The following is a 17,064-nucleotide window of genomic DNA, read 5'->3' on the forward strand; positions in this document are numbered from 1 at the left end:
TGGTTTGCCACACATACTAATTGACTTGTTTTCCATCGTTAGGTAACCAAGAAATATTTTTTAAATCCTTAGACACCGTGCATATTTCATCCCCAAAAAATATTTTCGGGATATATTTCTCACCCATTTGTTGGGGTGTCTATGCATCACCACGCCATCTAAAGAAACTATGATATGTGCTTGCGCTCAGACTACCATGATGCATCTCTCTGGGAAGCCGGCGAGCTGACAACACAATCATATCTGAATTTCTTAATAGTTTGTTCACACTCGTTGTTTTATCAGAACAACCTGGACCGATAAGATAGATTGTGCTATGTCTCGTGATTGTATCATATACTAATGGTTCCGATGAAATTTGTGATACATTATCGTTGCGATAATAAACATCAGGTGCTTTAACGTCAGCTGACTCTAGATGATTGCGTATTTGTTCATGTTTTATTTGCCATGAACCCCAGTGAGTATCAGTCTTTATAAATAAATGGATCAACGATATTCATTTTTGATTTGTCGATGTAGAAAGAATCCGTGGCTACTCTAACAACGTCATTGGGAAATATATTGATCGTCGGGAAAAGGTTTATTGACGATTATGCAAGCACATATTATTTCAGATGAGTAAATTAATGAGAATTGCCCTTGTAGTTGATAACTATTTTACCTACGGTTTTTTTTTTTCTCATCTTGCATAGTTGCATTTATCCGTGACACCAACACATATTTTGCTGCTGTGTCCTTGACAAAAAAAATCTAATTCGGTTGGATCCATGATTAATCTTGTACAACAAAGTGCATTATCAGATGATGAAAACTCTATTTGTGTGTGTGTGTGTGTGTGTGTGTGTGTGTGTGTGTGTGATTAGGATTTTTAACGTAATTTTTAAAAATTTCAGTCATATCGCTACGATGTCTGCAGTGTCGCAGTTTATAGTGATGTATAGCACTGGGACATCATGCTGCAGATACGTAGCATGATGTCCCACCCAGTCACATTATTCTGACACCAGGCCGACCAGAACTAACACTAACCTCTTAATGCTGAGCGCCAAGTGAGGCAACTGTTAGTACCATTTTTGTAAGTCTTTGACATGACTCGGCCGGGGTTCGTATCCACGACTTCCCACTTTCGAGGCGGACGCTCTAACCGGAGCGGTTGAAGAAAACTGAGTGAACTTGCCGATAATTTGTCTGCAAATATCTTTTTCGCCTTGTGGTAACCATACATATTTTTGTGATTTGTGTGATATCGCAGATGTTACAGTTAATGACGTTAAAATATTAGTGTCCAACATATATCGTAGCAGCACTAATGGAGCCCAGCCACGCTGATTTTTTGCTCAGCGGTCATTGATATTCACACTTGTATCAGGTTTATTAAAATGACGGCCGAACCAAATTGGTATAACCGGATGAATACTTGCTGAAACCTTGAATGATTCAATCTCCGTAAATCCAGTAAAATCAATATTTGGTAGTGGTCCGTTTATTGCAATTCGTGTCATTTCATGTGTTGGATATCCGAATCGTTCAAAATATGGATGACAATCACCTAGTCCAAGACAAACCGCCGGATAATCACCAACATTGTCAACAGAAATCAGATCTGAGGAAATTTATTTTGTGTTCCAAAGACCACCATTGCCAAACTCAACACAGCATTGTGATATATCATCGAGAAATTCTTTTCGTGTTGGAAAATGTTGGACGCCATTTACTTTTTTGTTGGGCCACAGACGACGTTGTAAAACTGTTAACTAGTAAATCATTATTATCGCCGTCATATTTTACCGCAAACTGTTTCATCGCACGTTGAAATGATTCCTGCCGATAAAGAACGCCAGATGGCTGATGAAAATGATAAAATATTGATTCATCCTACTCAGTCATCTCCGTGAAATAGCCAGACCGATACAGGGTCACACTTACTTATGTTGTAAATTTCTTCGTAGATATCACCGCCATAAAATCGCATTATTCTCTCGGTTGGAAATTTTATCACCGAATCACTCCACGCATATGAGTTATGATCATATAAAATTATTAGAGAAACCTTGCTACAGTATTTACCACAATTGTTCAAAATCTCATTGTTTATTGTTTTTACAATTATTGGAATCATTAATATTTTTTTCTAAAATAACCATGTCATCTATCTTAGCTCCGTTCATAAGAGAGTTTTCCCATTGTGCAATGTTTTTTATTCGTGATTCTGTAAGTCCTTTCCCTCATCTTAAGTTTTCAAAATGTTCTCTTACAAGTTGAGCCGCACAATTTAGCGATCCTGTTTTCATCGGAGTAATAGCAGCTATGTCTGGTTCATTCAAAAGATAAATTGCATAAACAACAGCTATCACAGGATATGCGTTATTATAGTATAGTTTGTCGACTCCTATGAAAATATCTGGTTTGTAATTGTTATCTATTACGACGGCACTGTTATGTCGCTGTGATTCTTTAACAGGGTCGAATTTATCACGAATAATCCAAGTTGGACAATCTTCACTAACGTGTTCAATAACAAATTTGATTCTGAATATATACTTGCTGTCATCAAAAAGATTATTAATAATATTAGCCGCCGTCTTACCGTTCATGGTGGAATCGATAAATGTTACATCACCATCAATTTTAAACGTTTACCAAACATGATCAGCACCAACGTTAATAATAAAAAAAATTGTATTCGCCATTTTGATAAAATCATGCACGTGTAACTCAAATGGTAATTGTGTCTTAACTCTGGTTAATCTACCTAGACCAAACCTAGAAGTGTGTTGTGGTTCAATCTCCGATAATCTTGTTCATTCTCGTTCCAAAAACTTTTCTCTTCTCTTCTCTGGTTCTTTTTTTTTTTTTTTTTTTTTTGTTAATCTCTCAATTTCACTTGTAGTTAATAACGATTTTATCTCGTTTAGGAATTTTTCTTATGCATTTTTCGACTTTGGGAAAGCTTCTCTTATCTTGGTTAGACTAAAATACTGTCCTTCCAGTTGTTTTGCAATTTACGAAGTAGTCATCTATATAATTAGGAAACGTTTTTCCTCCAATTAGTCTTTATCTAATAATATAATAGGCATCAGGCAAAATATAGTTGTCGATGCCTCATGACCGGATCAGTCACATATTGTAAAACAATTGTCATGGAGAGTATTGTGGATATCACATGGCCGCATCCATGTCTGAAGTATGTGGGGGGGGGGGGCGGGTTATGGGAACGACCCAGATATGTGTTTCTTATGGCAGACGAAAATATCGAGCGCATAAGCGATATTACGAGAAACAGAATGATTCTGATGACATTAAAATAAAAAACGCAAAGGATTATCTCGAAATGTAATCATCTGCTGAAAAATAATGTTACATTGGATGGGTAATTCTAAACTTATAACAATAAAACTAACCAAGGTGCACTTACCTGGGCCCCCTCCAATTCCAAATAAGGGTATTCATTCTAAATGACCCGGGGTTCACTGGGGGGAGGGGTACGTGCTTGATCACAAACAAACTAAAAACCATCTGAATCTTTAAAAGTTTGTTTCACACTTAGCGCTTCAACAATTACAATGGAAAAAGAAAAATATAACAATTACCCAAGATTCAACAGATATCCAACGTCGCTCAAACTGGTCGCAGGCTCTTCCTTTTTTATTTTTTATTTTTTTAAATTTTTTTATTATTCAGATTACAGCATAGTGGCTCTATGAATCTCGTATAAATTTAGGTCATTCGCGAGCAAAAAATTGTCTCTTGTTAATAAAAGCGTCTGCTTCTACAGTGGAGGTTTTATTGATAGGTAACAAATTTGTTTGGGTCGGTCCACCCCCTCCTGCTGCTAAATTGAAATATGTAACAAAAGGGTTAAGATAAACACCGAAATACACTGAAAAACCGAAATACACCGAAATTTACATTTATTTACATGTTCTTGGAGTATAGACCTTTTCAATATGCTAATTATTTCCTTAGATGGGGACGCTCTCATCAATTAATCAACTTCCGGGGGCTATCATTATCGACTTTGAATATATATTGTCACAATGAACTACTTAAACAATGATTCTTCAGAGAGGTGTAAAATCCAGGAACTTAATTCTTACCTGAGACAACATGCGCAGAATGTTAGCGGGAAAAGGAAGAACTTTTCAAACGAGCAAATGGGGGGATTATAGTGTTGGGCCTAAAAGATGTGAATTTTGTTTCGTCAAATGATCATAAAATGTAATCACGCATCGTCGTCAATAAATAATTGGACCACGGATCATTGTAACATTAAAATTTTACAAACAATGACGTTTGCATTTAGTTTTGACAATGAAGGCAAAGCGACAGATAAAGAGTGAAAAAAAAGACATTAATTTTCTTATCTCATCAAATTGCCTTACAAATATAAATCTGCATGTCCTATACTTTCTGTTGCGGTATTTAAATATCAAATTTCAAAGAAAAAATAACCCAAATACATTATTAAAAACTAATGAAAATATGTTTTCTACCTCGTTGATTTCGCTTGAAAAGTAACACCGATAAGAGAACAAATGTTTGGCTTTACCTTCACAATATTCCCCACCCCACCTCCTAATTAAATTCCAAAATGAATTACAATATATAAAATTAAATGTGTATTTATAATAGTCGGGGACCTTCACCTTGAACATGAGTTATTTTACTTGACTCTCTTTCACTCTTTTTTCTGGTTGGGTGAAGCCCGCAATTATATTTATTTTCTACATTAGACCTTAATTGCAATGTAATCTTAAAAAGGAAGCTTGAATATTGTTTCAAGTGCCGGGACAATCGCACATTACGGACAAGAACTGATGTAATTTTGTTGTTTGGACCTTGAAGCAACCACCAGCAATGCATTTCATTCGATTTAGAATTGTGGAATATTATGGTAGAAAAACTAAATTCTTTTTATTTGTAAGAAATTGATACTAAAATCTACACAACCGCCTGTTTAGATGTAATTCATTATAAAGTCGGTCAGCGATGATAAGTAAGAGATATAAAGTGATTGTCAAATTAATGACTTAAAGTGACATTTCAAGTCATTGATGTACTCAACATTTTTGAATATATGGTTAAACAACAATGGTTAAAATGTGTTTCATTAAGACTGCAATTGACATGAACATATGTTGTTTACTAAGTTAGTTGTAAATCTGTTTTATTATATAGACAGATGATTTTAACAGTCAAAATTATTGCCACAGAAATTACGAAAGTACATGTAATGTCATCATCCATATGATCATAGCAGATTGCTGTAACACATGGACCCATAACACTATTAATTTTACTATATATTCTCTACATTTTTTTCTCGGTACTGAACTTTCTACTGTGTGACAATCATTACAAATCATACGTTAATATAAAATACCTTTAAAGATGACTTCACTGTGAATTTCTTGTCATAGGTTCACCGGATCCGGATCATCGCTAAGACCTTATTACTCACTGTACACTGTCGCTGAAACACACACAGACAACCACACCATAAGCTCATATTCTAAAGAATAAACAATTGCCTTTAATTCCATACCAAGAATGCCTAATTCTAATTCTTGGATCACCACCAAATGAAGACAGGAAAAATGTTCTAAAATTGACTGGGACTATATTCGTGGGTACTAAACCGGAACTGTTAATTGTGATCTGGTTCCCAACATGGCTTGTGGAAGTAGACGTGACAGTTAAGGCATGCGCAAAAAATGCACGAAAGAATTCCTACCAGGGGGAGACAACAACACTTATTAAAAATGTATAAATATCGATGTACACAGGAATTAGGACTTGATTTTGTTTGAATAGTAATATAGCGCGAAACAAAATACGATCAGAGCGATTTTGATGGTATAACGGTACCAATTGAACAAACCCAGGTGGGCGGAGCATAATGTGTAGGGAACATTGTATTCAGACATAAGCAACACAACTAGTTATACTTTCTGTTAGGCTTTAAAAAAAAAAGTTGAGCCTCTTGGCAACATGTGAGATTATGTTAATTCATATACAGATCTTATTTTGTATTTTTTTTAATAGATTTTTTTATTTAAATGTGGTACACTTGGCTGAAAATGTATGTTGTGACTAGGTAACTATTACCCCTGTCTAGTTTCAGTAGCGTTATCTCTCTTATATGTAATGGAGTACCTGGTTGTATCCTGGTCAAATTGACAATCTAACATTGTTCTCTATGACAGTGTGTGATATGCATGTTGAGGTAGGATAAAAAGTATATTTTTTTTCACAAAACATTAGCATTGATGTATATGGAAAAACAATTGGTACCGTGATACCTGATACGTATTATTTACTTTACTCCTAGTTATAGCACTTGGGGGGGGGGGGGGGCGGGGGCCGAATGGTCTCAAGCGTTCTTCGTTACGGATCACTGCCATCTCACCTCCGTCTGGGTGGGTTCGAGTCTCAGATTCGGCCAATGTGGGTATGTGAGAAAGCTTGCCAGTAGCTTCTCGTGGGTCTGTAGTTCTTTCCGGGAGTTTTCCGGGGTTCTTCCTCCACCATTAATACTGGCCGGCATTTATAGCAGCATATCGTGTGCTGAAAAATGGCGTTAAACCCCACAACAACAATAACAACAACATATATAGTACTCAGGTCTCACTGGATAGTTTGGTATTTTGACATCTCCCTAAATTTTAAGGTACAAGGCATGAACCTAATTATGATAAGCCTAGCATTTATAAATTCACACAGAAGCTAAATCTGTAATGTGATTTAGATTTACTTTGAGTTAGGCTTGAAAATGGGTTGGCTTGTTTGCTGACTGCCTGTCACAGTTTAGACTAGCACTGGAGATCAAATGCGTAACTTGGGCTACAAATGAACAGCCGACTTGGCTTACGTATTTAAGTATGTCTGTTACAGAGGTAAATATCTAAAAATCGAGATGGTTGATGGGTGATGAGAAGTATGCTAATTTGTTGTAGTACTAGTGAACTTTATTCATGCATAAGGCATATACTGATTCTTTTAGTTACCTTAACACAGGAAAATATTCAAAATAGCTCTTTGCTGTCAAAAATGAATGTAAAAATGAGAGATTGGTGACAGTGTTGGTTCAGTATAAAAGCAACCAGTTGTAATAAGGAATTAATCTGATTGCCGCTGTCAAAATCTCACATGCATGCTCTCTACAAAAAACATTTGTTTTTATTTGTATCTTCAGTGTAAAATTATTCTCATTTTTTCTGCAATATGTCATTCTCGGATAAAAATTTACCAGATAAACTGCCCAGTGAGACCTCATCAATCTGTCGTACTTTATTGAGCAGGTATCATAAATGGCTGATGGTTCCATTCGGGAATGGATGTGGTGTGATTAAAACTGATCGCTTCGAAACTGAGATAATCTACAGAACGGACGGTGTAGGTCGGTTTTATTCATATTATTCAAAAGGATAAGTAAATATATCATCTAATGTCGCGAATACTTTTGATTATTTTCACCTTCATTCTGTGCATGTATTACTGCAATTCAAAGTGTATCTTGTATGTCGAATCAAGCACGACCGATTGACTCCATTACAACAAATTTAGCTATACAATAGGGAAAAGTAAATCAAATCAAAATCACATAAATCATATTTTAGTTTGCTATTTAGTAATATTTAACCAAAAGTAAATAATATTTTATTTGTGTACACAGACACAGATAGACTACCGAGAACATATAAATAAATGTATATTTCGGTGGGAATTTCGGTTTTACAGTGTATTTCGAAACAGTAAAATAAAAGGTTCAGTGACAGTGGAACTCTGAATCGGCGCATGAGGATACATACAGGAGAAAAAAACATTTAAGTGTGTTGGGTGCAATAAAATCTTTAGTTGGAATGCTAATCTACTGAAACACACGAGGTTACATGCTTGACAAAAAAAAAAAACAATTCAATGTCAAGTGTGTTATAAAAGATTTAGTAGCAATGGACATTTGAATCGGCATATGAAAATACATACTGGAGAATAACCATATAAATGTGAACTATGTTACAAAATGTCTAATCAAAGTGCATCTCTGAATCGGCGCATGAGGAAACTATACTGGAGAAAAGCCATTTAAATATGAAGTGTGTACAAACAGGTTTAGTGACCGTGGACCTTTCAATAGGCACATGATATACACAAAGGAGAAAAAACGTATGTGTGAAAGCGCGATAAAAGGTTTTGTGACAGCGGAGATTTGAAGCAGCACACGAGGATGAATACTAGCGAAAAGCCATTTAAATGTGAAGAATGTAATAAAAGGTTTGGTTGGAGTGGAGATTTGAATCGGCACATGAGGATACATACTGGAGAAAAACCATTTAAATGTGAAGTATGTAATAAAATGTTTGGTGACAGTGGACATTTGAATCGGCATACGAGGATACATACCGGAGAAAAACCATATAAATGTGAAGTATGCAACAAAAGGTTTAATGAGAGTGGATCTTTGAATCGGCACATAAGGATACATACTGGAGAAAAGCCATTTCAATGCGAAGTGTGCACGAAAAGGTTTAGTGACCATGGACCATTGAATCGGCACATGATCATACACTCTGGAGAAAAACCATTTATGTGTGAAATGTGCAATAAAAGGTTTTTTGACAGCGGAAATTTGAAGCAGCACATAAGGATGCATACTGGAGAAAAGCCATTTAAATGTGAAGTATGTAATAAACGGTTTAGTTGGAGTGGAGATTTGAAGCAGCACACGAGGATACATACTGGAGAAAAACCACATAAATGTGAAATATGTAATAAAGGGTTTAGTGAGAGTAGACGTTTGAATCAGCACATGAGGGTACATAATCAAGAAAAACCATTTAAATGTGAAATTTGTAATGAAAGATTTAGTGAAAGTGAACATTTGAATCAGCACATGAGGATACATACTATAGAAAAACCATTTAAGTGTGGAGTTTGCAATGAAAAGTTTAGTCAGGACGAAAATCTACTGATACACATGAGGTTACATTATGGAGAACAAAATGTTTAAAATGTGAAATTTGTAATAAAAGGTTAAGTGACAGTGAACATTTGAATCAGCACATATAGGATACATTCTTGAGAAAAAAACATTTAAATATGAAGTGTGCTATGAAATATTTAGTAATAGTGGAAATCTGAAGAAGCATGAGGAGATACACAAGTAATGTAATTTTACACTTGAGGTACAAAATGACACTTTGGGTACATAGGGAAGTTAGCAGTAGACCATAGGTTTAACATAAATACAGTATGAGACTATGGGTTTTGTCAGAAGTGGATGGTAATATTAAAGATGATAGTGTGATTTACCCCTTTTACCTTTATATGTTTATTTTATTGAGTATTGAGTTTTATGTCATTTTTCAGTGGATGATAGGTTATTATAGATTGCAAGTATAAATACTGGACAAAGAACCCAGGAAATCCCAGTAACAAACACCAACCCAAAGGAGGCAACTGGCAAGCTTTCTTACATGCAGACATTAGCCGAGCCACATTGGCAGTTATAAAAAGATTTGAGCTAAATTTCCGATAATATCCAGCTATAACTAAAAGTCACATCAGTTCCTTTTTACTAGTAGGTGTTGGAATTCAAGGATAGCCTTGACCTTAACTTCTACAGTTTCAGCTTGAACTTGTCCCACATTATGTCCTAAAAACGTGACAAAGACATGGCAAAACTGAATTTTAAATAAAGTATTAATCAGATAGAATCCTGGAGTTGATGGAAGAATTTCCAAATGTTTTCCAGTTGATCTTTCTAGGTGTCCTTGTAGATTATGTCATTGTATGGCTCACATTTTTGTAGACTGGATGTTAACAGGCTCACCAGATGTTGGAATATTCTTGGATAATATTTTTTTTAGAGCGCATCACTATATACTGATAAAGCCTATCTGGAGTTCATCATCATCATCATCTTTATTTCCTTCCATGGAAGATTACATGATATAAGAATAAATCATCTGAATACAATCAATAAATATAAAAAAAAAAAAAAAAAAAAATATTCTATATTGGAATACAAATTCTTACACAATATCAATCAACAAAGTGTTCGTCAACTCATAAGTTGCAAGTTTCAGTACCTTATTTACAGAAGATAGCTGCACACTGCATGACAAAGTATGCTGCATACAGGACGAATAGCTTGGAGTTGAAATTGCTGGGGAAAAAATCTCTTTCAATGGGTGGAATTTACCAGAATCCTTTTCAAAGGTCTAAGTTGGTGACATATTCTGCATTTCCAATTTTGTTATTGCAATTTTCTATTTTTGGTATTGGAAATCGATCCATTTTGGTGACACTTGACTTTTATATAGTCAGCAGACATGCAGAATGTATCGTCTCATTTAAGCACAGGAATACTTGGTGAACTCCATTTAAGTTTTACATGTTTCCATGAAATCTTTCTCCAGTAAATATTGAATTTCTTTTTTCAAACCTTGAAATGATTCATTCTTTAAGGATGCTGCTTCACTGGTGTAGAATCAACAGTTTCAGTGTCATGGTATTTTTGTTTGTTCTTGTTGGAACATCAAGAAACAAGTGTCTTATTCATACAAGAACTTTTTAGTGTACTCCTTTCCTATTGTTGTAGATGTGAAAGCTTCTAGTTCAGATTGTTTGATATAATTGGATTGCATTCCATCATTTACACCCTCGCTGCGTGGGATATGTACAGCTCATTTTGACTGAATAATTAACTCTATCATATTCCTTTAGCATATGTAATCAGTATATAATAATAATAACAATAATAATAACAATAATAATGAGGACTTTGTTTAGCGCCCAAAGATCTCGGAAACGCTTAATTACGTGTATTTGGATGCCAATTTTTTATCTGGGATGCAGAAAATCACTGAGGCGGGAGTCCTTCATACGCATGTAATAGGTGTACAGCAAAATTCAAAGACTTGCCATTCCTGCTTCAGCCACCTGCTTTGTGGGAAAATGTGTTGATCAGTTAGCTGTGCTGATATTTACAATGAAAGAATTCACTGACTGAAAGACCCCTTGATGTACATACATGTTGCCATTATAAGAGTACATAAAAAAGAACACGATGCCATAGCTGGGCGGCAACTTCAAAGGCTTTGACTGGTGGCGGGATGTGAAAATGTACTGATATTTACAGTGATTGAATTCAGAGTCAGAAAGACCCAGATATGTACATGTGGTAATTTATAAAAGTACATCAAATAAACAACTTTAGCTTTCGTTATTGTGTTCATTTCCGAATGTATCGGAATAAGTAGTGCACAACAATCAAGACATGTTAAGACTTAGACAAAATGCCATTCGTAAATTTGGATAAGTATTTTGGGGTTAAACGGCAAACTTGCGAAGATTGTAACGAGATTAAGAAGAGTGCTAAAGCTGCTAGAATTGATAGTTCGGATAGGACAGTAGCTAAGTGTAAGAAAGTGTGTGATGCCTAACTTAGTGTTTGGAACAAGTCCTTACTTGGATTGACAAATATTCCGTATCACTCTGATGGACAAAGAAGAGCTATTTAGGAGGTACAATGACCATACTTTTTTTTTAAAAATGCCCCTCGCCTTAGCCCGGTTAGTTCTAGTGTTGTAGCGAAATGTATTCATCAAGACAGCAGTAGCTAGGCCTAGTTTTGATATCAATTACGTTGACAAACAAACTCTTGCCCGTTCACAAGCATATGTTGTGATAGCTGCTTAACATTAACCCTTTTCTGAGTAAGGTAGCAACTATCAATTTCCTGCATGATATCTTTTGATGATAAAACATACAGACATGTGTTGTAAGATCAGAATCGGTGATTAGGATATATATTAACTGCCTCTTGTACACTATTTCATCATAAAATTAGTTTAAAACTGTAAGTGAACCAGTAGCCCAAACGGGAAATAATGGCAAACTTTGCCAAGTCTGGGATGTACCAGTTTATTAGATTGTCTGTTTTCGTAAATCATCTGGCAGATATTTTCAGAAACATATATAGATCATTGAAAGCAAAGCCAAGGTATTATTTTATTAAAGATTTCACTTTAAAATGAAACTTATGTAGGTCAGAAATGTATGGGACAATGCTATGTTGTGGAATTCGCAAGGTGCGCTTTATGGTCTAAGATGTTTTCCGACCTGGCATGTATTTGCGAAAATATGGGGGGAAAAAACAGCAAATCAGATACTATTTAACCATTGCCTAAAATTACTACAAGGACGTAGACAAATACATAAACCATAAATTTGCAATCCTGTCAATGGACTGTTGTTATGAAGCTATATTAAAGTGAGTGATTACATTACAAAAACCTCTTCATCTGAAAATAGATGCACTCATGTCTGTGTTGATTCTGTAGGAAAGAAGGGACTGCAACTTTTGATGGTGGGACTCCTATTTTTACCAAAATGGGAGTCCTGGACTCCTAGTTTTAAAATCCTAGCGAGATCTCTGGTGCCTAATCTTTAGAAGCTCTAAGCGCTTTACAACATTAAACAACACCTATAAGATAAAAAACATATAATGATATGATTACAAAAGCAAACACCATGAAATTAGGAAACATTAAAAAAACAAGCTGAGAATATTTAAGGTAGGAAACATTATTAGGTCTTTAAGTTTGTTCTTGCAGTCGAAATAAGTGAGTTGCAGTCGAAATAAGTGCGTCTCAGCTCAAGATAAGATATGCAGCCTTGCATATATTCATGACATGTTTGTGCTACTTGAGAGTACTGTCCAGAGTGACAGGTTTCGTACTGACTGTGTGAATTTAATGTTGGTGTTGCTGATATTTATTGTTTGAGGTAAAGGATGTGAATGTTGTGATCAGAATGGCCTCAGTTTTATCATCATTCATCTGCAGCTTCTTACATGTCATCCATGATTTCACATCAGAAATGCACCTCTCTACACCTTGGATGGTAGCATCAGCTTCATTTGGGTGGCTAGATTTGTATATTTGGGTGTCATCAGCATACAGTTGGTGAGACACTGGATGATCTATGACACTTGAGAGCGGCTGAGTATATAGAATAAAGAGAACAGGTCCAAGAACAGACCCCTGTTGAACACCACAACATAGATCAACTGGGCTGGAGTGTATTCCATTTGCAGACACAATTTGTGTCCTGTTGACCAAGTAGGACTTGAACCACAATAAGGCTGTATCATGAATGCCAAATACATGATGGAGACAGTGAAGTAATATATCATGGTCTATTGTGTCAAGTGCTGCAGACAAATCGAGGAGGGTGAGGACTGTAATCTTTCCCCTATCCAAAGCAGAGAGAATGTCATTAACTACTTTTAGAAGAGTAGTTTCAGTAATGTGGCAAGGGCGATATGCAGATTGTACATTGCTATAAAGACTGTTTGAATTCAGATGAGATACAAGCTGGGAAGAACAACCTTTTCTAAGATTTTTTATATGAATGGGAGATTAGAAACAGGGCGGTAGTTCTTTAAATCGTTATGGTCTAGTGTTGGTTTCTTCAGCAGAAGCTTTACAATGGCAGTTTTGAAAAATGATGGGAATTCCCCGGATGAGATAGAGGTATTAATAACATCGGTTAATGAAGGCAATACTGGACCTAAGCACTCAAGCAGCAGTGATATTGGAATTGGATCAAGTTCACATAACTTTGGTGCACTCTTCATCATGATTGTACATACGAAATCCATAGAGACAGGTTCAAATACTGCTAATGGTTGCCGCTCAAATTCTGTATCCCAACTTTATGGTGACAATGAATCAATTGAAACTGAGTTTTCAAGCTTATCTCTAATGGTTTGTACTTTGTCACGGAAGAAATTTGCAAACATGTCCGGAAGGTCGACTAGAGAGAAGGTAGTTGGAAGTGGTGTACATTTATTCCTTGACATTAGCTTGTTAGTAATTTCAAAGAGCTCTTTGCAGCTGGAACTTTCCATGATCTTAGTAGTGCAGTGGGCTGATTTCGCTGCATGGACTATATCTGTGCCTCTCAGCTTTACGGCGGTCTCTTTTAGCAGTGCGAAGCTGGTCCCTAACACTGCTATACCATGGAGAACACTTTGGCATTGATACTCTGCACTTGGTAGCTGGGGCATGTTTGTCGAGGAATGAACGCAGACAGTTATTGAGTTGTTCTGCTGTAGGAGGTAAGCAAGGTGTTAGGTTTGCTTGGATGTCATGCATTAGTTTGATTCTATTTATCATACAGAGGTTTCTCTTAGTAGCAGATAATGGTGGAGGGTTAGGGACTGATACCTCAGGATGGCTTATAATGATGAGGTGATCTGATGCAAATTTATGGGATACTAGGGAGGACCGTAGAATGTTATCATCAAGTCTATGAAGAATCCAGTCTAAAATGTGAACATGTTGATGGGTGGGCTGGTTAACTGACTTTTTGAGGTTGAAAATATTAATGTAATCTAGGAGTTTTTATGTGTTTGGGTTTCGGGGACAGTCAAAGTGAAAGTTGAAATCCCCAAGAATAATCAGGTTGCCACCTATCGAATTTCCATACTCCAGGAGATTCGGAAACTGATCCAAAAAGAGAGATTCAGTCAGCTTGTTTCTTCTGCGAGGAGGAGGACAGTATAGGCAGAAAAAAATGGACTGACCTTTGCTTCAGTGTGATTGTGGTTTGGACTAGTTCAAACGATGTGTGGTCGAAATTGAACGTTGTATTGTTGTTAAGACGTTTGATCATGGAGTTCTTTGTGATGACAGCAATTCCACATCCGCGAGAGCTACGGGGTGGGGGGGACGACTTGATGGAGTAACCAGTGGGTGTTATATCTGCACAGTTGGGCTCATTGCCTGATGTTTTTAGCCATGCTTCTGTCAGGAAAAAGACGTCAATATTCTGGTAGTTGATAAAATTAACTATTTCTGTGCGCTTTTCCGGTGGTCCTACTGATTGGGCATTGAATAATGCAATACGCAGAGGTATCTCTTGGATAGTTGACACAAAGGTTGACGAATTAACAGGGATTTGAAATAGGTTATCAAAATTATGGGTCGAACTTTTAAATTATTGAGCCGGAAAGGGCATAAGGGAGATTACTGGAATCCTTCTTCCTGTTCTACACCGGCCAGCTTTGAAACGTTTCTTTTTTCGCTTCTGTTTACATTTAGGTAATGATGAGTGTAGTCCCAGTTCGTTTAGTCTAGAGCACAATGTAGTGTGGAGAGCCAAGGAGTGGCTATTTAAAGCAATTAATGAGGGTCCATCATAGCATAAACGAGTTGACTGGCAAGTAACACGTGATGTCATTTTGTTCAAAAACAAAGGAAGCTGTAGCAGTGGAGCAAGACGGCTGAGAAAAAGTCTAATAATGAACACAATAGTGTAGACAAAAACAGGCAACAAGCACAAATATCATGAAAACGGCACAAAACACGGAACAGCTGCTTCAAGCCGGTTAACCGATAAGCAATAGCGGCCGTCTTGAATCCAAGTCTGCGCATTAAAAGTAAATATGGTTTGTCAGCAACTTTGAAATTCCACCAAGAAGCCATTATTGCCAATTGATTGATTGATAACATAGTGTAAAATATCCAAATATGGTCTGGCAAGCCTTACGTAGAAAAGGGTCACGGCGAGAGTATCATGTTATCTGTCATGGCGGACACGGTGAGGTTAGTGTAACCATATAAATTTATTTTATCGTGCAAGGGATTAATAAATTCAAAATAAGCCAAACTTCTTTCACAACATGATTATACTTATTTAGTTGATTTCTACACTGTTTGTTTTTCTGACTTTAGTGATGATTTTTTGTTTGTTCCATTACATAATATGGGATCAGTTCGTAGCCTCAACCACAACAAATCGAGCTGAGGCTACAACATCGTAGCTACTTCATTCCCATGCTTTGAGTCCTTATCTAATGTGAAAGTGATGTGTGTAGAATACAAGAGTTAAGTAAAAGTTTGAGAATAAAGTAATCAAGAGGAGAAAGAAACAAGAAAATGTTGCTGGTTGCGTGTATGTTGTGCATTTTATACCTCGTAGTTTTAGTAGATTGTATATGTACCCATTTTTTGTGTTTTCATAATGTTCTATAATTTGACCTTACCTTTGGGGAGATCCGATACGATCCGTGCTACCTTGCGTGAGCCACATAGCATAGGCATAGTACATCATATGCTCCTTAATCAGTAAGGCCAATCGCTGCCTCACTGTACCTATCGATGTTACTGCTTGTATTAGTTTCTACGAGGTATTCCGTGTTTTTATTAGTATTCCGTATTTGTGTTGATAGAGAATATCAAAATTACAGTTGCAGAAACGATGCAGAGAAGCTTGTTTTCGGATAAACCTTTCGCATCTTGTCTGTTTTTGTTTGCATATCATAAAATGAATTTATTGTTTTCTTTTATTTCGAATAAGTATAGGTAAAAGTATATGATAGTTATTGTCGGTTTCTGTTTATATATCATATTTTTAAAAAAATAATTTTAAAGTCTACGTATCATTTTTGAAGTTTTCACAATTTCGTTAATAAAATGTGTTAGTTCAGAGTACATTTTCTTGTCTATGAGGGTCTCTGAGTGGCCGAGTGGTCTAAAGCGCTCTCCGTTACGGATCACTGCCATCTCACCTCTGTCTGCACTGGTTCGAGTCTCAGATTCAGTCAATGTGGGTATGTGAGAAAGCTTGCCAGTAGTTTCTCGTGGGTCAGTGGTTCTTTCCGGTGTTTTCCCGGGTTCTTCCTCGACCATTAATACTGGCCGCCATGTATAACCTATCGTGCACTGAAAAATGGCGTTAAACCCCACAACAACAACAACAACAACTTATCTATTGATGTCATTTGTGTATAGTAATTGTTTAGATTCCACTCTCCCCATAGTTATATCTAATCTTATTCATGATTCTATACCTGTCTGTAAAAGTTTTGATACATTTTAAAATGATTTTTTGAATCTGTATGGTTATTACACAGTCTGCAGGGTGCTATAGTTCGTATTAGTCATTAAGTAGACGGCTCACTGACAATACGTTCTGTAATGTAAAGATTTCATCCTACAGTGAGGCATTTATACACAGACAATGTAGCCCTAACTCGTATGTGCGCTT

The 17,064-nt window shown here is 36.3% G+C and overlaps 1 protein-coding gene across 1 annotated transcript in view; it reads left to right on the forward strand.

The window, feature by feature from the left end:
* LOC149782588 (uncharacterized) overlaps window positions 1-11,228 on the forward strand; it is a 79,906-nt gene extending 68,678 nt beyond the window's left edge. Inside the window, exon 4 of the mRNA XM_089935158.1 lies at window positions 8,180-11,228. Coding sequence (XP_089791284.1) covers window positions 8,180-9,013 — 834 coding nt within the window. The 3' untranslated portion in view covers window positions 9,014-11,228. The remainder of the gene's footprint in view (window positions 1-8,179) is intronic.
* The last annotated feature ends 5,836 nt before the right edge of the window (window positions 11,229-17,064 follow it).

The sequence above is a fragment of the Sinohyriopsis cumingii genome, chromosome 15 (genome assembly GCF_028554795.1).
Source record: "Sinohyriopsis cumingii isolate HCF-2022 chromosome 15, ASM2855479v2, whole genome shotgun sequence".
Lineage (NCBI taxonomy): Eukaryota > Metazoa > Mollusca > Bivalvia > Unionida > Unionidae > Sinohyriopsis > Sinohyriopsis cumingii.